Here is a 23,132-nt window from a genome sequence, read left to right as displayed (position 1 = left end):
TGAGCAGCAGTCCTCATGGCACATCCGTGGGCACTTCTGATCAGCCTGATGCCCTGAGGCAGTAACAAGCTCTCAGAAAAAAAATACAAGGACATTATACTCTAATATATATAAATTATTTTATTAAGCACTGTTTAGGAAACTTGGCTGCTGTTTTTTAAAAATAACTGAATCCAAAATAAGTTGCTACACCTATAAAAATGGCAGTTACAGACAGACCTCCAAATCAGAATATTATTCACAACATCAGACTCATGATCAATATCTGTGAGAAAGTGTTGCTAGAAATAGTCGATGCCATGGTAAATGTGCACGGCATTTGCTTCCTGCTAGCTCCGAACAGTCATGCCCCAGCCATTCTGTAAAGTTTCTACCGGATTTTAAATACAAGTACATATCGAAGAAGCAAAGCCACTCGACTCAATGGAGAAAAAAAGTCCTGCACATTCTGAGATTGACAGCAGTGTCATGCACTCGCTGAAGGGAACGGAGCCCCAACTCTGCCTTTGCCTTACGAGGTGATATTTTCATTCCAAGAAGATTTGCATTTATGCAGCTATAAATCAGCAGATCAGAAACAGGAGGGAAGCTTTGCCTGTGTATGTGTTCCATGGGACGTGGGGGGTTATTGTAAATCAACAAACTGGTCCTCCAGGCACAAATCTCTTCTTGAACCCAACCTTGCGGTTTGTAGCTGGCTCTGACAGCGCGGGCCAGCCCTGGCCACAGCTCGGTTGACGTCCTATATCATGTGAGAGGACCAGGGATAAAACACTGTCCCAGGTTCCCAGAGAGGTGGTGGCTGAACCATCCCTGGAGACATCCCAGGCCAGGCTGGACGGGGCTCTGAGCAACCTGAGCTGGTGCAGATGTCCCTGCTCATGGCAGGGGGGGGCACTGGGGAGCTGGAAAGGTCCTTCAACACAAACCGTCCTGTGATTCTCTGATAAAACAGATTTGGAAGCCCAGCTCCACCTAAGGGGCTTTGAGATGGGTAAGTGCCAGAGTCAAAAGACGTTTTTTAGGAAGCAGAAGTGGAGGCTTTCACAGTAGCTTTCCATGTATGAAATCAGCTGCAGAAAGTGACCAGGACAGGAGAGACCCAGGACAGTTTGGCCTGTGCTAACACTGAGCGATCACACAGCCCTCCGGCTTTCCTTGTGTCATAACGTGATAGCAGTAAAACTATCTGTGTAACCGTGCTGTGAATCAGGTTAGAAGCACTAAATAACTCACACCCACCGCCCCCCTGTTTATTTTTAACACGGATGAATTCCTCGTCCAGTTCACCCCGCGAAAACGCTTGTACAAGAATTTGCACAGCCTCTCGATGAACCGGGCGGGAAATCAATCCAGCAAACCAAAAATCTACATCCTCGTTCCAACAAAAAAATTATCTCCCAGCCAGACCAGCTCCTCAGCCTGTGCCGTGTGGAGACAGGACGAGGCGCCCGTGTGAGTTAACGCTTTAAGCCACCCGGGTCTGAATGTGAGATGCTGTGGGCTACACCTGGAAACAATTTCCTCTCCACCTCTTTCTCTCCCTGCAGCATGTCTTTGTGCTTGGCTTTACCAGGATGGAGCGGGGCTAATCCATGTGCCCAGGGCTGGGCGAGGAGACGCTGCTGAGCTGATGCTGCTGCCAACAGAAACCTCCGGAGCTGAGTAATCTGGTAAAACGCTTTCTGTCTGCCTGTGCAGTGTCTTTTGCTATTCTCTGAATATTTCTGTCTTTGCGAAATACATAAATATTTCAACAGTGGTCTCTCTAGCCCTTATTTCCAGCACTTAATGTGGAGTTGCAGTGTCCTAAACCTCCCTTGCTACGACTGATTTACACTGGGGGAGCTCCCGACTCACCCAACCAGAGGCACGTGGCCCCATAACGCGAGAAACAAACCCAAAGAAGTGATGGGGAGTGGCGACAGCAACGGCTGCACTGAAGCTCACATCTCCTTTTTTCTCCTCTTCCTTTCTTTTTTTCCTGCGTCCTCCTTTTCTGCAATTGTTAACAGAAGAATTTGAGGTTTAAAAGGTGCCTGTTGCTGAACTTTTCAAAAGTAACAAAAATGCAGGAGAAGTCTGGAGAGTTAATGTTAAATCTAAATTTAGCCGGGGTATTACAGATGGGTCTTTCATCTACTACTTATTAATAATTTACACATTTAGTGCACCTTCTCATCTTAAAATTCTGAACTGCCCAGTGATGGACACTCACAAACACCTGCCACATAAGAATTTTCCCAGTTAGGATGAGTAATTGAGGAGCTGAATTAATCAATATTGTGCAGCAGTCAGGAGATAAAATTCCTGAGTCCCAGTTTCTTCTTTTACTTTCTGCAAAAAGCCTTCCTTTCATATTTTTAGAGCTTAGAGGATGCCATGTATGTAGCAAGATACATCTAAATAGCACGCTCTCCAAAAAGTTCGCTATTTTTTAATGTTCATGAATATTTCAGGAACTCGTGCTAAGAGGTTTCGGTGCATTCCAGGACAATGATTTCAAGTTTCTGTTTTGCCTTCAGAGGAAACGTGGCTTACTGTGACACGTTCTACATGGTTTGCATTATTCTTTTAGACAGGGTTTATTACTGTTACAGAATCAGATGTCCTGAATATATAGTACTTTTGTTTTGGTTTTGGTGGGGTTTTTTTGGTAAGTAGGAGTATATGTTCTTACAACTTTCTGCCTGTTTTTCCATTTTTGTCATCTGTCCTTGACAAAAGATGGGCATCATTTTTGTTGTTGTGAGGGCAGAGGGCATTAATTTCTCTCTAGAAATTAATGGATTCTGTTAAATCATGAGCAACACCAGAGTTAAGCAATAGAGTTTACTTTTTTCACCCTTTCATCTCGTTGCTTTCCATTGCTCGAACTGGTGAATACACTTGGGTACAATTTTGCAGTGGCAGCAGTGCACAAGATGATAACCGAGTTGGTATTTTCCAGCTGAAATGTCTGTGATTCTTTTGTAAAATAATTACAGTGATTTGTATGAGCATAAATTATAGCATTTGGGAAACGTTTGCTTAACTGCAGTACAAGACACATTTAAATATTTAAATGTATCATTTCATTAGTAACCTGCTTCCTTTGCTTATATTGATGCGTTTTTAATAAGACCTCTTTAAAAATATTCTGTTTAAGAAATGCTTTTGCTCCCTACAAGGTATATGTTCTCAGAAAACTGAATGAGCACTCGAATAACATATAAAATCCCTGTCAGGGTTCATGATCCGTGCTTATACCAATTACTTTTACTTTAAAGAAAGCCTGATAGCAAACTAAGGAAATTATTCTAATTTAAAAAAAAAAAAAGAATGTGAGAAAAGGCAGTATTACACAGTATCTGGGTCATTCTTTGTTGTAGTGAGAGCGGAGAACTCGCAGAACGCCGAGAGACAAGCACCAGCTAATCTCTTTATCGCCACGGAACATGAACTTGCCTTGCAGCTGCTTTAGGTGGGTTTGCACAGAAATGCGGAGCAGAGATGCCGTCACCCTGCCAGCTCTGCATTTGGGAGCAGAAAGGCACAGGGTGACTAATAACCCAAGCTGCTGGACGCGAATGTGAATCATTGCGTTAAGATTAGAGACGAGAGATTATGTTCCCCTCTTTCATTCGCTATTTCAGACTCTGAGCAAAACAAGGATGGCGAGATTCGGTAATACGAAGCCCTTTGACAGCATTAAATGTTTTTGTGACTTGGCTCATTTAAATGATGCTGGAATAGCCAGTGACACGGGGACAGCCATTTACGGCTCCAGCTCCAAGGCACATCCCTGCCCAGGGACATGGAGCTGTAACTCCTCATTACGGGTGGATTAATCTGTGACAACGGAGGCAAATATTACTGCCAACCGCCCCCTTCTGCCGTGGATCACCTCCTCGCAGGTTTGGGATCTGTCTGCGCTCCTTGGCCGGCTCCATTGACAGCCCAGTATAGCGGTATAACTGGAAACCAGTGCCAGCTCACACCAGCCTGCTGGCTTGGGAACTGGGATGGTCAAGGAGCAGAAGGTTCCCTGACGAGGACGTGTATCCACAGCTCACAGCAGTCATTGCATTAGCCACCCCGCCTCTGATCATCTGCTCTTGGAATGAAAAAAAAAATTTAAAAATATGGAAAATAAGATTAACAAGAAAACCATTTTTCTTTCTAAGTTTTTTTTTTTTTCCCCTGTATGATACACACACTTTTATTTAAGAGGACAACAAAACCTATCTCGCTAACTCTAATTCAGTTTCTAGTCTGTGGGGCAGCTTGCCTTGATTACATTGTACTAAATTACTCATCTTGAATATATGCTTCTCTTTAATTTCTCTGCCAAGAGCAAAAATATGATATTATTTGGCAAGAGGGATGTGTATCTAAAATGTCAAATTACAGCTCATAACTATTACGGGATAGTTTTGGCAATAGCCCTTTGTGATTGTTCCAAAACAGATGTCTCTTTCTAGGAGATCCTTAAAACTAATACACGCTTTATATTTGGTTTTAGCTGGTATTTTGAGAATGTCTCACAAGGATGCTAACTGGGTCATATATTGCTTTAATTTAACTTCAAATTTCTAATTTCTCAAGACTTTCGAGTCTTCAAATTGCATTAACTGATAACTCAGCATGTACACATAGTGCAAACATTGAGAATTGCGGCTTCTTTTTTACAATAACCGATATAGTCAACCTATGTAACTGCACGTTATTTAACATAAGAGAAGAATAAAATGAAAAAGCTAGTTCATATTTGTCAACTTTTTCGTCTCTTGTTACAAGACTGTTACCACTGGAACTTGATTAAATCTCTCGTGCCTCTGCCATCTTAATTAACTAACATCAGCTTTTACGAAAATTGAATTAAAGCATGTTGCTTGGTGTTCTGGTGCTGAAGCAGCTGCCGCCGTGACAAACTCTCAGCCCATGTGCATTCGTTTGCTTCTCATGGGACTATGAAAAATGGCTTGGGTTTAAATTTAGCTGCATCTGCTAATTCGGTCTCCAGTGGATTTGATCATGGGAATGTGAAGGCTCAACAGAGAAATGGTAAGAGGCTGTCAAAAAGCCCTCTGGAATTCACTCTTTGTGTTCTGAACACTGGTAGGAGCGATTGAACCATGAAGATTTTACTATAAACAATTGTACAATTCAGCTAGTAGAAGGAATTTACTTTTGCTAATCTTATTGTCCTAAGATAGCATAATGGACATGATTTTTAATATTAAAGTGCCTGTATCTATTAGTAATTCAACTTTCTTTCCTTGCTTTTGCGGAGGTGACAAACCTGTGAAGATGCAGTCTCTGGGATGGACGAACTGCTGAAGCTATCCCAGCTCTGGGGCCCCGGCGTAAGAACAAGGACCTGCTGGAGAGGGGCCAGAGGAGCCCCAGCAATGATCCGAGGCTGGACCAGCTCTGCTGGGAGGACAGGCTGAGAGAGTTGGGGGGTTCAGCTGGAGAACAGAAGCTCTGGGGGGACCTTAGTGCAGCCTTTCTGTACCAAAAGGAGACCTAAAATAAAGCTGCAGAGGGACTTTTTACAAGAGCATGTAGTGATGGGACAAGGGGCAATGGCTTTAAACTGAAAGAGGGGAGATTTACATTAGATATAAGGAAGAAATTGCTGCCCCTGAGGGTGGTGAGAGCCTGGCCCAGGTTCCCAGAGAGGTGGTGGCTGAACCATCCCTGGAGACATCCCAGGCCAGGCTGGACGGGGCTCTGAGCAACCTGAGCTGGTGCAGATGTCCCTGCCCATGGCAGGGGGGCACTGGGGGAGCTGGGGAGAGCCCTGCAACACAAACCCTCCTTTGATTCTGTGTTTCACCGCTCCTTCATGGGTGCCTACTTGGATATGTCATTCCTTGGAAGCCTTTAACCCGACTGCACCATGTTTGAGCTGGTATCAGTGATGTCCACCACTGGAGTGGATGAAAACATAGACATGTAGGTAGAGGAACGCCAGACTGGGATGTCTTTGTGAAGGAAAGCCAGGAAATCATGGTAAATGCCAGAAGTGGCAAGTTTTGGATCGGGTTTGTGATGGAGGTTCAACACAAGGCAAGAAGCCCTGTGAGGGGTGGAGTCACCATGGTAAAAGCCATCGCAGAAGTTTCTTGTGAGATGGAAATTTCAGACTGAGGGATGGTGGGAGAGTCCTAAGAGAGAAAAAAAGAGCAGAGCTCTGAGCTTGCATTTTCATGAGGATGGAGACGAAGCAAGAACTGGCAAAACGGTCCTTGGGAAAGTTGTGAGAGCCTGAGCACAACTTTGGCTGATGACGTGTGGTCACTGCACACCGATCACACGAACTTCCACTTGTCGGAAATAGCAGGGGTGGCATTGGAATTGATACAACAAATTCAGACCAGGTCAGCATGGTGTATTGTGGATCAGCAAACGCTTCTGAGTGACCTATGTGGCTTCTGAACTGTGGCTTTTTTGAAATGGATTTTGTAGGGGTAGGAGGTAGCCAAGGTGGTGGTGGTGGGGTGTTAAGAGCGTTTTTGATGAGAGAAATCTTTTGGGCCTCTGGATGATTACTCAATCAATCAAAAAATGAAGGATACAAGCAGAGCTGTACTTACTGCCAGATGATCATTATCTTATGGAAGATGTTTGGATGAAAGATCTTGGAAATTTAGTGATAGGCTGATGATGAATCTGCTCTAGACTTGTTAGATATCCCATTGCAGAAACTTTTCCTCTTGATGATTGGATTAATGGTTGAAAGAGGCAGCTTGGCAAACACAAATGAAAGACTTTCCACACATTTGCTTTGGAGGGCTTGAGCCTTTTAACCACATGGTGATTGTCAAGACTATAAATAAAATTCAAAAATCTAGTTTAAACAGTATTATATTATCTTACCGCACTGTTACTGGCCCCTACTTCAGGATATCACAAGTCTGCACTTTCAGTCTGACAAGCTGAAATGTGCTCACTGTCAAATTATCAGCTTGGTTTTGTCTCCCGTACTTAACAGAAGCCTTGATGCTCCTATTGAAGCTTCATCCTAATGCGAGGAAGACTTTGCCATCTGATTGAAGCCATCAAGAGAGTCATCTGGGACTATTCTCTCCATGTTTTCCAAATGCTGGTCCACACCCGATTAATTATGGAATTTTTTTGCCCTGTTCCTTACCCAGACAGGCAGGACTTGGTGAGGACGCAGAGGACAGAGGGACAGCTGAGTGGTGACAGTGGCTCTGAAGGACCTGAGCTGGACATCACCCACCCGCAGTGCTGCTGAGGAGTCCAGGAGGTACCGAGTGGCTGGGAGCAGGTGTTTGGGTGTGTATCGTATAGGTGTTTGTGGTCCTTGTGTGCTTTAAGGGGAAAATCTAGGTGGCTGGGTAATTCCCTTGCTAAGCGTGTGCTCCTTTCCTTTTCTTCCTTGCCATATTGTCAGCAAAGAAATTACGTGAGGAGTCCATGACTCCTGTAGAGATGGAGCTTTGGGTTGCACATGTAGAGCCTGAAGGACACCATGGGATCTCAGACCTAGCAGGCTGGGTGGCACTGAAGTAAAAGGCGTCATGCAGGAGAAAATAAAAATTAAGCCTAGCATGGAGTTCCCAGGTGTAGAAACAGTGGCAACATTCAGCTTTCCTGGTTCCTAATAAGTGGATGAATGTTTAACCTTGAAGTACAACGGGGCTTGGAAACCACTCAAAATATTTACATTATAGAGTGGAGCTTGATTAAAATGAAATGTTGCATGCCTGTCGATTTTCTTCCTAATTCTAAGTGGGCAATCCCAAGTTGTAGATCTGTCTACTCACCCATCTCAACCCCCACGCACTTTTTTTTGGTGTGTGCCGCACCAAGTTTTACATTTCAGTAGCTGTACGAACCATCGAAAAGGCTTTTCTCACAAAGATTAAAATGTTCCCCACCATCTGTGCACTAGAAATAACACAAAACGCCCTTTTCCTGTTCTATGAGCGAATTTTCCATGTTATTAGTGTTTGTAAGAGAACAAAACCAGCAAGTTACCGATGAAAGCAGCAGGAGAACGGAGAGGGACGCAGTGCTTTCCAACGCTTCTAATCGGCTTTTCCCCATAGCAGCAAACTACACATTATTTATTACCGGGGGTAACTTCGTAATGCGTTAGGTAGTAAAGCAGCCGAGTACAAACAAGAGTTCAAAAGATTGTATCTGGTGGTGGATGACCAGGATTTAATCAGCTTTTTGTCCCCTACTATACTTTGTATTTTACGTGGGGTCAGAGTTTGCTGTTGTGCTGGTAGAAACAACCGCGCTACTAATATTAATATTAATACTAATATTAAAAAACCAAAACCTACAACAAACTTGCCTCTGTAAAGCAAAAAGGAAGCAGCTCAATACTGGACTTTTATGCAGCAACATAAGTCCAAATAATTGTGGTGAGTGTTTTGATTTTTGGGTGGGTTTGTGTTTTGTTTGGTTGGGGTTTTTTGGTTGGTTGCTTGGTTTTATTTGTTTTGAGGGTTTTTTGTTTCATTTTGGTTTGGGTTTTAGATTTCTAAAACTAGAAATTATTACTATGATCTCGCCATTTGACTTCCTAATCCAGATCATAGATGTTCCTCTGTTGAGCCTTTCTGTTGTATTTGTAGCAAATGTCCTTCTCTTACAGTTGCATTTGGAAAATACCTCTAAATTGTAGCCTTTTTTTCCCCAAGTATTTCTATTAACTGTCCAACTGAAATGAGACAACAGAGGAGAAGAAACTCTGAAACTTTCAGAGAGTTTCGTCCCTGTGCAAACTGAGCAGCCAAAACTTTCCCCAAGACTTTTGCAGTAACTTGTGGCACAGACACGCAGCCCCAGGAACGAGCAGGTTGTGGAAACCCCGCCGAGCCCTCACCTACATCTCCAGGCAGTTAAACCCCTTTGAAAATCCGGGCTCGGAGCCCAACCCTGCAAAGAGTTCTCTGTGCAAAGCCGCCTCCTCCCGCCCGCGATCGCCTGACCGCAGGAGAGCGATTTAATAGCTGAGCCTTTCAAAACAGCCCAAAGCGGGCAGGAAAAAATAATGGAATAAGCGGCGAGTAGATGAGTTCCCAGATTATTGATTCTGGAGACTGTGCAGAGATAGAAATTGTGCTTTGTAAACAGCTGGGAAGGACAAGCGACGGCCGGAGACGTGTTTTCTGCTATGCTCTGGGCCAGTTTCTCTCTCGTGTGATTTTGTGTGTGGTCATTTTCTGGCAAAAGAGAGGTCCCAATACTGTGGTATTTGCTCTATATGCACTTTGGACATGTGTCAAAAGTCACATGTGATTAGTATCTCTAAACTTTGCAGTATTAAAGATGTAGGAATGTGGTAGAGATGGAAAATGTCTTATAAATGTGAAGTATTGTTTGCCATGCTTTTATTATTTTACTTTTTTCGCTTAAGATTTTTTTCTTATGGCAGGATCTTAGCTCAACCTCTCCGATTTTTGTCCCAGAAATAAATTGCGTGGAACAAATGGGACATTTAATGGAAGATTGCACCACGTAGCTTTTGTAGAGTCATTAAGGTAGACTGGATTTAGTGGCTCTGAAGATGTTTGGTCATACAGGACCTTGCATTTGGATAACGGTGGGACCTCGGAGGGTGGCCCGGGAGTGTAAGACTCTCTCCTAGTCAGTGGTGATCACAGACTGCAATTCAACAGCTTGCGCCATTTCCAACAGAGAAAATACCAAAAATTGTCACTCAGAATAAACATCAAGGGTTAGATAGGCATCCTAAAAATTAGGATTAGATATTTCAAAATAAGCCTTTTTAATAGCAATTTTTTTTTTTTTTTTTTCCAATTTCGGTGTGAAGTATTTGAGATTTTAGGTCTTTAACTGTCTTGGCAAAAAGCCACTAATGGGCTTTGATTTTGGATGCCCATCTGTGTGAACGATCTTAGTGGGTTCATAATGGGTACAAAGGACGTGTCCATTAAGAGCTATTTTTAATAATGAAGTCATAACTGTAACGTAAAAGTAAAGCTAAAACTAAACTAAAAGAAAAGTTAAACTTGCAGTATGCTAGAAGATTAAACTGTCCTGCAGTCACAAAATGTTTAAAGTTATCCCTAACACCTACATTCCAGCTTGCATTGGAGGAAGAGAAGAATTAATTAGCTCTGCGAGTCAAGAAAAGATCACAGAAGTAAAACACCACAACAGCACACGAGCTTGGTTTCATTTTGTTTTTCAAGCCCAACTTTGGAAGCCAAAGACTTAGTGCTAGAACAGCAGCGTAGCGTTTGGGGATCACTGCAATCCTGTGTGTGTGGTGGAGCCCGGCTCTCCTGGAGATGGCTGAACACCCGCCTGCTGATGGCAAGTGGGGAGTGAATCCCTTCTTTCGCTTTGCTTGTGTGCGTGGCTTTTGCTTTACTTATTAAACTGTCTTTATCTCAACTTTTCTCACTTTCCACTTCCGATTCTCTGCCCCATTCCCCTGGAGGGAGTGAATGAGTGGCTGCGTGGGGCTGAGCTGCCGGCTGCGGTTAGACCACGACAGGCACATTAAGTGCTCCTTTGAACACACTGAACCTGGGGGGCTGGTTCTAGGCTCAGGAGGGGAATTTGCCTCCTCGGCTGGGAAAGACGTGAGCTGCCCTCTGTGGTCCTTCTCCTGGTCACGGAACGAGCGCAGAGAAAGCGAGTTAGTGACGGTAACTGAGGCCTGATCTTGGGCAGGGGCACATCCCCCCTCCGCACGGGACCTCTTCCTAAACACCTGTCAGCAAAACACCAAGCACATAGGGTTCTTGCGCTCACCTACTTGCATTGGCTATACGTTGTTTGGTCAAGGTCTGGATAACCTTTCTGAGAATCTTTCGTTGGGAGTCAAACCCTGTGCCCTCTGCTCTCTGCTCTTCCTGGAATTTCTAGATTCATTTTTTATGCTTCTGCCCATATCATCACGGTGCACAAAGCTCCCATTAGGCTAGGCAAGGCAAATAAGCACCAGGTGCTGTCTGTATCCCGAACAAACCCAACACATTACCGGAAGGTTCAGCTCCAGGGCTAGCATATCGCATTGCCTTAACTTTTGCTATCTTACTGTGATTTCTGTTGGATTTTTTTGCAATTTTTTCTTCTAAACTTTTTTTTTCTTGTTACTATTTGTTTCAGATTGTTATTGGTTTGCGCCTCTAAATATTTGACCCATCTTTCATTTTGAGGGTCCCTGTCTCTATTCTTGTCACCACTTGTTTCCTTCCACAGCTCATTTATCCTCAAGGGATGTTTTCAGCAACTCCCCATCTAGTTTCTATCGTACACAATGGTATTCTGTGTTCTTCATTGCCTGGCAGCACAGCACGGATCCTTGTGGTACCCCATGAGTACAATAATAGAATCATAGAATGTCCTGAGTTGGAAGGGACCCACAAGGACCATCGAGTCCAACTCCTGTCCCTGCACAGGACAATCTCAAAATTTACTAACACGTAAGGCACTAATGCTAGAACGTGGAGGTGATGGCAGGGGGTGGGGAACTCGTCCTGGGTGATGTACAGGAACGTGTGAGTGAGCAGACCAGGAAAAAAGCGCCTTCAGGGAGCGGGGCTGGAAGGCAGATCTGAGCTGCTGAGCGCGCCCTGCCCTCGGCTGGGGTTTGGGGACAAACGAGGGGCAGCAAAACTCAGAGAACTGCTTCATGTGACCTACTGTGATTAATCAAAGTGGTGTTGAGGGAAGCACAAAGCATCGCGGAGAAAAATGGAGAAAATGTCAGAGCCTGTTTCAGCTGGAATGGAGCTTCATGTGCCTGCTGATGGTCGGGGGATCACAGAACATTTTGTGTTGCAGGGCCCTCCCCAGGTCCCCCAGTGCCCCCCTGCCATGGGCAGGGACATCTGCACCAGCTCAGGTTGCTCAGAGCCCCGTCCAGCCTGGCCTGGGATGTCTCCAGGGATGGTTCAGCCACCACCTCTCTGGGAACCTGGGCCGGGCTCTCACCACCCTCAGGGCCAGCAATTCCTTCCTCGTGTCCAGCCTGACTCCCCTTTAGTTTCAAAGCCCGCTTAAAGCCCGTCCCCGCGGGATGCGGCGCCCGCTCCTTGTGCCTCCGCCGGCTTCCCCGCGGGCGCCGCGCGGCTGTCGAAGGTGCGGAGCAGCGGCGCTCCCCCGGCACCGCCCGCGCGGCGCCCCCGCGCTGCCTCCGCCGCTGCCCGGGCGGCTCCGGCCCGGCCCCGGAGCGAACCCCGCGCAGCGCCGCGGGGACCCCGGGGATCCCGGCGGGGCCGGGCCCGGCGGCGGGGCCGCGGAGGGGCGGGGGGAGGCGGCATCATGTGACCGGCCTCCAGCTCCTTTAAAGCGGCCACATGCAGCCGAGCGGCGGCACAATCACGGCTGGAGGCGGCGGGGAGCGGGGAGCCGGCTGCGGGCCGGCCCGGGCAATCAGTGCGGAGCCTCGTCCGCCCCATCCCCGCGGCCCCGGCCCCTTCCCCGCCGCGGGGTGGGGGAGCGGGGGGGGTTAGAAGCGGGCGAAGATGGCTGGGGCCATCATCGAGAACATGAGCACCAAAAAGCTGTGTATCGTCGGGGGAATCCTGCTGGTTTTCCAAGTCATCGCCTTTCTGGTGGGAGGTCTGATCGGTGAGTGCCGAAGGTGCAAACTTTCCTTCCTCCTCCTCTCCTCGCTCGCGTTGTTTAGCTACTTGTTACAGTATCGCTGACTCGCTCCTATGATCTAATTAGCCCGGCTATTGTAGTTAAGAAAACACGGCTCCCTGGGCCTCTTTGTGCACATTTCACTCTAGTGCCTGCAAGAAAAGAAGGGGCAGAGAAAAAGTTTCGGTTTTTTCTTTTTTTTTTGGCCTGGTTTTAGTCTGTACTTAAAGAAAGAGGAAGGGGGGGAAATCTTCAGTATGGCGACGGATCGCGCAGGCAAGCCTTGCATTGCAAAGTTGGCTTTAAAAAAAAAAAAATTATTAAAAAAAATAATAATTTCCTCCGGTGTTTTCGTACCTCTGCTCCTCCCCGTTTCTCGGCCTCCGAACCGACCGCGGGAGGAAACCGCCCCGCTTGCGATAGTGATAATAATAATTTAAAATATATATATTAAAGAAAAGGGGGCGGGGGGGAAGGAAGGAGGAAAATTAATGGGCGCTGCTCGGGCGGGGGCAGGACTGTTTTTTACCGGCTCCGGGGTACGGGGGGGGGGGCGCATTTCGGTGCCCGCCAGCCCGGCCCCCCCGCAGCCGCTCCCCCGCTTTGTCCGGGCTCCTTTCTCCTGGGGGTCCCCCCAGACCCCCCGGGTCGGCCGGGGTTTGTTTCTGCTCACGGCAAACCCGGGTGGCTGCTTTGGGGGGGGGCTTAAGCCCACCCCCCACCCCTCGGTGTTCCACACCCCCCGGGGACGGGCACGTCCCCCCACCCGCGTTTTGCAGCTCCCCGGGTGGCACACCCCCCCCCCCCCGCCGGCGGCTCAGCCCGACTTTCTCACGCAAAACCTCGTCTCAAACTTTTAAGCCCCGATTGTGTTTGTTTATGAGCTCTGCAGAATCCTCAGGCCCCGGGGTTTGGGGATGTGATTTTTTTTTTTTAATTTATTTTTTTTTTTTCCCTGGGGGAGAGCAGGGTTTTGGGGTAGTCTGTGGATTTTTTTTCCTTTTTTTTTTTTTTTTTTTTTTTTTACTAGAAAGCAGCCGAGTTATGCGCCGGCTCGTTCTCCCGATGGTCGCGTCCCTTTCCCAGCGCTGCCCTGCGGAGGAATTCCCGGCCCGAGCCCTCCCCGCTCCCAGCCCGGGCCAAGGGCTGGCCCAGGGATTCACTCCCCTCTTTCGGGATTTGGGGCTCTTGGGCTGTTCCCAAACGACTGTGTAGAAGTGAAGTCCCATTGCCCTGCAAGGGCAGCGGGAAAAACCAGTCACGCTCTTTACTTGGGGGAATAAAGTTGGCTTGTTCTCGCAGGGGTCTTTATTTGAGAGATATGGAAGAAATATCGACAGCCGTTCCTCAGGAAGCACGTTCAGTGTCCTGAGCCACTTTAGTGCTTTGCGTTTGTAGCCTCTCTAATTATCTCTTCTTAAGAGCCATAGGAATTCTACTAAACATAATTTTAAAAAACTTTTGTTTCCCTCGTTCTCTTGTTTCAGTTCACATCTGTGCTTAATAACAAAGGAGTTGGTGGCAAACACTGAATTAAAATGCACTTTTTCTAGTCTTGTGGGCCTGAACCAACACTGAAGATGAGCAGAATTGGCTTTTTTCCCTCTTTTTTTTTTTTTTCTTTCCTTTAAGAGCTGGTCTAGGACAGATGCTGAACCCAACACTGATTCATTAAAGTGTAAATGTCTTGACCTGTGTTGTGCAGAGAAGTTGTACTTGGTGTTCATCTTAAAAGCATTTTTTTCTAGTAGCTTTTTGCTTCTGAGTTTAAAAAAAAGTAAGTTGCTTGTGCAAAAGGAAGGTGGTGATGAGAAAGCCCCGGTTCTGTTGTCGTTTGGGGACAAAGATGATAAACAGATATGTTTATGTTTAGCTTTATAGGGAATAAACAGAAATGTTTCTGTTCGGGTTTGTAGGGATTGGGAGATGGAAGAACTTAAATGCTCTGGGGGCAAGTCCTGGGGGGGGATTGTGGGCAAACTTTGTTTAATTGCTGGAAAGCCCCACTCCTGATCTTTTAGCAGATAGAACTGCACTAAACAATCACCCAAACTGGTTTTTCCTCTGCAGTATTTACCACTTTGGATGCATTTACCACATTTGGATGCATTAAGAGGCTCGTCCCCTCTTCACTCCAGTGGTGGTGGGACAGCTGCACCGATGAGCTCCCCAGCCCTGCTGGGAGCAGGAAGCCTGTGACACAGCTGTAAGTTAGAATCCTGAGTCATTTGGGTTGGAAGAGACCCTCAAGATCAAGTCAAACCATAACCTAACTCTGGCATTAAACCATGTCCCTGAGAACCTCATGTCCGTCTGTCCAACCCCTCCAGGGATGGTGACTCCAGCACTGCCCTGGGCAGCCTGTTCCAATGCCCCACAGCCCTTGGGGGAAGAAATTCTTCCCCAGATCCAACCTCAGCCTCCCCTGGTGCAACTTGAGGCCGTTTCCTCTGGTCCTGGCGCTTGTTCCTGGGGAGCAGAGCCCGACCCCCCCTGGCTCCAAGCTCCGTTCAGGCAGCTCAGAGATCAGAAGGTCTCCCCTCAGCTCCTGTTCTCCAGCTGAACCCCCAGGTCCCTCAGCCGCTCCCATCACCCTTGTGCTCCAGCCCCGCACCAGCCCCGTTCCCTTCTCTCCACTCGCTCCAGCACCTCGAGGCCTTTCTTGGCGTGAGGGGCCCAAAACTGCCCCAGGATTGGAGGCTTGGCCTCCCCAGTGCCCAGCACAGGACGGTCACTGCCGGTCGCACTGTTCTTGATGCACGCAGGGATGCTGTTCTTCTGTGTGAACGATGTGTGGTCCCCAACATCTGGCCCCGTCACGCAGGAGCAGGGTGTCCCAGCCCAGGGGTCTGCATGAAGCTCTTCCCAGGAATTAGCCCCCCGGAATGCCTTGTTGTTGGGGTCCTCGTGTCCCTGGAAGCTCTGAGCTGGTAGCTTGTGACCAATTCTTTGGGTCACAGCTGGTGCCTACAGCTCGGGGTCCTTGTCCCTTTAGCCTGTCCCTTGCATGTGGTGTTTTTTAAGAGGCATCTGGTGAGAAAGGGGTCGATGTCTGGTGTTTTTCTGCGGCGTGGCTGGGGACGGCGAGTGGGAGCGAAGCGATGCGATTGAAAGCTCCAAGTGCCAGTAGCTCTGGCAGCAATGACAGGGGACGGCTGCCCTTCAGCGAGGTGTGACACAAGGTGGGACGGGAGCCGAGGTGTCACTGAAATAGCGTTCCTGGTCTGGTTTGATCCAGTGCACCGAAGGGACAATGAGAATCTAGTTATTTTAGTTTATTCAGGTCTAGACAAACCAAAATATGTACACGAGTGGAACAGGGCTACAAAGCTAAACCAGCCTTTCCTTTAGCAGTCAGTTAGGTCATGTTTCAAAACAATGACTAAGTGCTCTATTTTAACAGATTACTTGTCCAGGTCCAAAACACACAAATGCAGCGCATTGGTACCTGATACGACAACAAAGCTTCGTTTTTCTGAAATGGAGGTTTTCTGCCAGCGGTTGTTCGCTAGCTAGTTTTTGACCAGTAAACTGCATTAATGTCTGAGTTCTCATATGGCTTGCAGATTTCCAACAGCTCTTTTATTTGGGAGCAGGGCTCTATTCAGCTCTCGCATGGATTTTGCTTAGAACGGTATGTTGGCAGAGCATGAGGTGTACGTGTAAGGGAGTCACTCCCTTGCTGGGGCGCAGCTCTGGCAGCGGTCTAAGGCAGCTTTGCGAAGTGAGGGAGTGAGAAAACACCTCAAAAGAGACTTTTATTGAGCCGTTTCTTTGTTGTCGTGCTGCGGCAATGAACTGTTGGCTCCAGAAAACTGGGATTGTCGCTGCCTCAAACCGACCTGTTTTCAGGCCCTTTTCTGGTGTCTGTTCCCTGGTAAACGTCTCGTTTGAAGGTTACGCTTCTGGATTGTGTGCTACATGTTTTCTTAGGATGCACCAGTATTTGACAAAACATGATCCGTAAAATTAGTTGTAATAAAAATTCATCTCCACCACCCTGCTGTGAGTGATAGCATGGATATAGGAGGATGGGATCAAGCAGGAATGTTTTATCGTTCAAGACGCCGTTAATGTTTGTGAGAAACGAGGCTGCAGCTAATTCACGGCCGTGCCAGCGTTCCCGGGAGCCCTCGCGTGCTCTGCGTGTGTATGCGCTGCCTTTGCGACGCACGGCGTGGGTCGAGCAGGTTTCCGCTGTGCTGGCTGTCCCCGGGGCTGAGAACAAACCTTCCCACGGCTGGACCGGCCGCAGCATCCGGCTGGCCCAGCTTGTTACTGGGATTTTCGAGCAGGGTGTTCCCATGGAGGTCACCCCAACCCTCAGGACGCCTGGTGTCCTCTGCTTCTGACTGCTGGCCACGTGGGGGAAGTTCAGTGTCTCTGGAAACCTGGTGTGATCCTAGTGTGGGCTTCATGCCTCTTGGTTTCCCTTAAACCAAAGCTTTTTATTACAAATTATCTTCTTCCGTATACCTTGTGGGAAGCTGTTGATGGTGTCCCTCTTTGTAATTTCCTGTGCATCCTGGAATTCATTTATATAGACAGTATTTTAAAAAAAAAAAAAATTTACTGCTCAAGTCTGTCTAGAGTTCATGGAGATAGTAGGAGATTTTGTATTAATCAAGTCCCAAAGTGTCAGGCAGTTTTTAAAATGCCCCTGGGTGCCTCCGGTACCCAGGCCGGGTTCCTGCATCTCGGGGCTTTGTGCTGCTGGATCACCGCGAGAGCTGGGCAGATGTGCGAACCTGCAGCCGCCGACTCTGTCCCAAGTCACGGATTATCTTGGTTTCAGTTCAGACTGAATGCGGGAGAACCTCCCTGCACTGGAGACAAAGTCCAGGAGCAGGCACACGCACAGTTAAGTGCTGGAAGCCCAGTGCCCAACCGTACACTTTGCAAATTTAACTGATTGGAAAAGTGGAGGTATTTATTTAGCACATGAGGCTTCCGGACGAGGGGGATGCATTTAAGAAGGTGCAGGTTCACTGCTCCCGTGCCTCAGCTTAAGGTTGAAAAAAAAAAAAAAAAAACAGAATTGTTTTGACTGGAGCAAATAAAACTCTTGTGTGTCTCACCCAGCGAGATAATGAGTCATGTGTATAAATGGCTGAGCAGCTATCAACAATTCCAGTTCATTATCTAAATGTCTGATTTGGCTCCTGAGCGGAGAGTTCCCAGGATTTAATTTTCTTTCCTCGGATTTCATTACCTTCTCAGGGCTGAGCTGATCTTTTGGTGGGAGAGACGCTCTGATTTCTGAGGCATGTGGATGCGGCCCTGCTAGGAAAGAGTGCCTGTGGGCTCCCGGACAAAGGCCACTTTTCTGAGCCTGACTTTCTTTCGTCGCTGGCCCCTCCAGAAGATGGGCAAGCCGTGCTGACTGGGTCAGCGCTGCACCGTGGCCGTGAATGCCAATAAACTGCTCTGTATAGACACATTCCTGCAGCGCTGCGGCCTTGGCAGAAGCGCTGGGAGCTGATGAAAAAGCAGACACGAAAGGTCATGTCTGTTTAGTTTAGGTCTGCTCAATTCTTCTTTTTTTTGTTGAGAGCTGTAACTGTAGCTGAATGGGCAAATGTGCCAGAAATGGAGAGTTCCCAGGCAGAAACGTCCGCGCCGGGGGCCCGAGGAGGCCGTAAATCCTCCGGGGTGCTCGGGTTTTTGTGCTTTTTCATCGCTTCCAAACTGCAGTTTCCTTGGGAGAGATGCATCAGAGAAACTCTGCATCAGAGTCTGCGTGAAGAGGACGGTCCTCTGGCTGCTCTGCTTTTCTGTAGTGTCGGTACTAACTAAGCAGGCTTGGCTTTAAACGAGCTGAGCGCTCACCAAGTGGCGGTCGCTGGGCGCGCTGCCTCTCTGCGCTTTGCGAGTTTCAGCAGGAAGTTTTGTGTTTAGTAAATAACATTTACGGCCTTTGAAGTCAAGTTACAACTCTCTGATGGGCCCGGGCGGCCTTTGAAGGGCACAGGGTGTCCCAGGGGAAGGGCCCCAGGATCTGCTCCCTCCCATTCAAATGCAGATGAAATTCTTTACATATCTGAGTACTGGGGGTTTCAAGGTATCTTGTTATCTGTGCTGTGGGATTTGCAGAGTTTCGGGCTGTCCCTGGGGGGGGAAAAGCTGCTGGATAACATCAGGGCATGCCACTATTTTCAACCTCTGCAGGGATTTAACATCTTGGCTGGCTGTTTTCTCCGAGTAAAAAGTTGACAAAGGATGGCTTGAAGAAGATCAAACTGTGGCAATTAGTAAATCAGTTCTACCTTTTCTCTCTGTTTTTTTTTTTCCTTTTAAATAAAATATTTTTGCATATGTATTTCCGCATGTATGTAACTCGTGCTGCAAGTGCTTTTAGCATTTGTTGCCGCTGTTGCATCTCTGTGTGAACCGTGGAGGTCATTGGTGCAGTTCTCCAGCAAATGTTCATCTATTAATACTGGTACTCTGTTGCCTCCTGAGGTTTTCTTGCTTTGTGGTGTGCTGGGGCCGAGGGAGTAACCCCTGATCTGTGAGTGAAGGCCCAAAGCTGCAAATGCAGCATTGAAGAATAAACCTTGAGCAAAACAAAGAAAAACAAACCACCACCCCCCCAACACGTGTGCAAACACATCTCTAGCTACTGCATGGATATCGGAAGCTGAGAAAGTGTAGAAATTCCTCAGAACCACAGTAAGTGCAGGAAACCTGCGTGCAGAACCTGACCTTGGGCTGGACAGGGCGCTGGGCCGGCTTGGCTAGACCAGGCTTGTGCTGGGGAAGGTTGGACCAGATGATCCTTGTGCTCCATCCCAACGTGGGGCTCTGTGATTCAAACTGGGCTTGGTGGGTTGGACATGTTCATTCTTATGGTCTGAAACAAACAAACAAGAGAAACGTATAGTATTGAGAAATACTATCAGGGTCTTCAGCTACAACAGTACATCTGGCAGCTCCCTCTGTAAATAAGGATGGAAATGGTGTTGTGGGGGCTTTAAAGGACCCTGGTCTTGATAAAGCTTGAAGTCAAATGATAGGAAAGAAATACCTTTCCCAAGGGGAGCGGGTTTCCAGTTTGTAGTGATTTTTTTTTTTTTTTTAGATTAATTAGCTTATTTCAATGTGTAGCACTTCTGCATATAAAAGCCGCTGCAGTGTTTGAAAAAGGCTTTCATGTAGCTCGTGGAATAGTAACTAGCAATAAAAAATAGTAATTTAAAGATGGCATTAGTGGTCACTCATTAACACGTTAAACCGGTAGCATCGAGCTCAGGAAAGAAGGTGGTAGAAAACTTCCCTGCTGCAGTAAGTATATACTTATAAATAGTAAGTATAGATAACGTTATTTGGGTTCGTACCATTCTGGTTGGAAAAGCTGAGTCTGTCCGATGATAAATTAGCTTGTTTATTCCTGTCCTGCTGTTGGTTAGTGTAATGAAGCAGAAGCCCATTGTGTGTGCTCAGGGGCAGCGATGGCTCCGCACAGAAGGGGGTAATTGAGTAGAAAAGCAGAATATTCCTGGTGCATGGGAGAAGTTAACACCACATGAGGTCAGTAGGATTCAAGCTTTAATCAATGTAGACACAATGCAATTGAGATTTTCTAAAGGGCTTGTTTATGGTGCGAGAGCAAGGGTCAGTAGTTAATTTGAAATGCTGTAGGTGTTCGAGATGAGAAGGTACAAAATATATATCATAGAGGTAATATTCATGTGGGAGCAGAGAGGGGGTGTTGTTCTTGGTACTGGGCTGAGCTACAAGAACTGGGTTTATTGCAGGAGCTTTTTGAAGATTTACTTAATTTATTGAAATTAATAAACTGAGTGATGGTGCCTCTCATGCAATTCTAAGCATACGTAATGTTGTAAAATGAAAATATTGAGAAATTGAGCTCACTTACAGTATTTTGGTTTACCTAAAAATTAAGTCTAAGTACAGAGGAACAGTGTTTCTTGTTTCTCTGAGGAATAGCTCCTGAGTTTCCCCCCTTTACAGGTGGGATCTTATTGTCTGCTTTTTTTTTCTCAGAAGACAAAAGGGTGGGCGAACGCTTACATGTTAATAGAAATAGATCGATTCAAGGACAGTGATGCTGAAACTAAAGGAAAGCTACTAATTGCTGTACTAGAGAGATGTTAAAGCTGGCAAGCCTTGAACCTGGGCTTTGAGAATTAAAATAAGTAAATAAAAATAAAGAGTTGGACAGCTGCTCTGTGCTATTTGCTGGCATCTTTCAGGGTAAGTCCAGCGGGCTACGAATGGCGCTGGAGTTTGTCTAAATGAGATTTCTCTGTTCCACATGCCCTCGCCTGCCCCACAGACCATCGCCAGCACGCTTTGCAGGAGACGTCAGCCCAAGAGATGGGTAGGAACGGGTTCCGCTTGCGGCACAGAGACGCGAAAGGGTATTTATTAAAGATTGATAGCTGTTTGGAGAAAGGAGGCTTTCCTTTCTTCTCTCCTTAAAGACCTAATGTTTTTAACTCTCACTTTTTTTTTTTTTTCCCTCTGAGAAATTTGAAGGTGCAATGTATTTGGGGCAGGATGCTCAGTTTCTTCAGCTGTAGGTTTCATTGTGGGGCAGGGGCCGCGTTGGGTGTCCCAGCTGTGCCATGAATCACTTTGGCTGTTTGCTGCCACTCGGACTCCTGTTTAGTCTACGCGATGTGAAAGAATTTCGATTCCAATTGAGATGCAGGAGAGAAATCCTCTCTCTTGGCAGCGAGAATGGTCTCCAGTGCTGAGCAACCAACTCATGACAGCCGCTGAATCAGGTCATCACATCTCTGACCTCTCTGTAGATGTAAGGTATGCTGAGGTGTCTCCTGCAAATCTGTTTATTTGAAGTTATTCTAGAACACCACCATCTTTGGGTGAAACATCGCTACCAGTTCAGCACAAGACTGAGTAGTTTTGGATCATTAAAAACGGAAAGCAATTCAACTTCTGGCTGTCCCTCCTGCACCAAATGTGTCTCTTTTAATTGCCGCTGGTTTTTGGGGACAAAGCTTGAGGAAAAAGCTATCTTCTTGAGCTAATGTACCGTTGGATATGTGATATTTTAAAATACCATATTGAAAAAATTCTCAATTTTTTTTTGAGAAAAGTCTCGCTGGGGTTGAAATGCAAGAGTTGCTTCAGTCTGTAGGGTGCAGCTGAAGTGGCTTTGAAGGCTCATGAGGAACCATCGTCTGCAGGTGCTCCCAGGCTGAAACCATTGCAAGGAGCCGTGTGTCCTTGGCAGGGTCTGCTGTGACCCACGTCATTTGGGGTGACCCACGTCATTTGGGGTGACCCACGTCATTTGGGGTGACCCACGGGCTTTTGCAATGAGCCAAGTGCCTCCAAAGCCTCTTCTGGAGGAGGTGGAGCGGGCGGCTTCCCCAGCAGCGTACGGACCAGCCGTGCCAGCGGGTCACCACGTACCTTTACAGCAAATGTGTTTATAGCATAAACGCAAACAAGCTTCAAAGAGGGGAAACTGTTTTCACTCCTCGAACCAGTACAAAAAGCAGAGAACTGCAAAAGAGAGGTTGCTCGGACATGGTCAGTATTCTCCTGCCTGTGCTTGCCTGGGCTTCTAAGGAAGATTCAAGCGAGGAGGGTTCTGGTGGGGACGGTGACCCCTGCCCGTGTCCCGGCACGCCGGCTCCTCGGAGATCACGGCTGGTGCCCTGAAAGCGTTTGCTGTGAAACATCCCATCTCTTAACTTGTCTGTGGGAAGTTTTTTCTCTGAAGTAGGGAGGCTGGACGGATCCAGCAGCCCCGCTGGCCTCGTGCCCACGGCTGTCGGCATCCAGCCCTGTGGAGCGACGGGGTCTCTGCCCCGTGCCAGGGCTCCTTCAACTGTGTACCCTTCTGCTTTAGCATAACAAAACCAGAAAAATGGACTGCGACTGTCCGTGCGTGCGCAGGAGGGAAGCAAGCAGATGAAATGTGACTGGCTGTGAGAATGGGGCTCTCGTGGTGGTGGTCGAGTTCTTCTCTTTTGGAAGTTGAAAGGTTGAAGATGCCTTGTGAATTGATACCAGTTGCAGAGTCCTCGTTGCTGGAGGTTTGAGATGCAGCTGAGTAGGGTGCTAGATAATCTCAGGTTGGACTAGGTGATCTTCAGAGGTCCCTTGTAACTGGAGTGGTTCAGTGATTGCTGGAGGCTCGCCGGGCTGGCTCCTGTTTGAGGTGGCTCCTGGAGATCCGTGCTCTGCACCGGCTCCGGCAGACCCCTCCGGGTAAAGCCCGGCTCCGGCAGACCCCTCCTAAGGGCACCTGCATTGCTGCAGCGCTTCCCCGACTGGAACGCGGGCTGAGCTTATCCACTGTGTTATGCACAAACGGCTATTTAATTATTTACAGGCTGACATATATCATTTAATATCTGAAGCTGAACCAGCCCACAGGCGGAATGGCTGAGAGCAGCCTGCTTGGCACCGCGTTTTCCCCGAAATCCCTCTGCGCTGCCTTTGTTTTGCATAGCACTTTGTAATGCTGCGAGTTGACTTGGCTGCAGCTTCACAAAGCATTTTTTTTTCCCACTTGGTTCAATGCTCGCTTGAATTTA

At 47.3% G+C, this 23,132-nt stretch overlaps 1 protein-coding gene across 1 annotated transcript in view; it reads left to right on the top strand.

The window, feature by feature from the left end:
- Positions 1-12,330: 12,330 nt before the first annotated feature.
- Positions 12,331-23,132, top strand: part of WLS (Wnt ligand secretion mediator) — a 39,218-nt gene continuing 28,416 nt past the window's right edge. The window contains exon 1 of the mRNA XM_065656697.1: positions 12,331-12,579. Within this exon, the coding sequence (XP_065512769.1) occupies positions 12,474-12,579 (106 nt within the window). The 5' untranslated portion in view covers positions 12,331-12,473. The remainder of the gene's footprint in view (positions 12,580-23,132) is intronic.

The sequence above is a fragment of the Caloenas nicobarica genome, chromosome Z (genome assembly GCF_036013445.1).
Source record: "Caloenas nicobarica isolate bCalNic1 chromosome Z, bCalNic1.hap1, whole genome shotgun sequence".
In the NCBI taxonomy this organism is placed as follows: domain Eukaryota; kingdom Metazoa; phylum Chordata; class Aves; order Columbiformes; family Columbidae; genus Caloenas; species Caloenas nicobarica.
The sequence above is the reverse complement of the archived record's forward strand: the minus strand, read 5'-3'. Positions and strand labels throughout refer to the sequence as shown.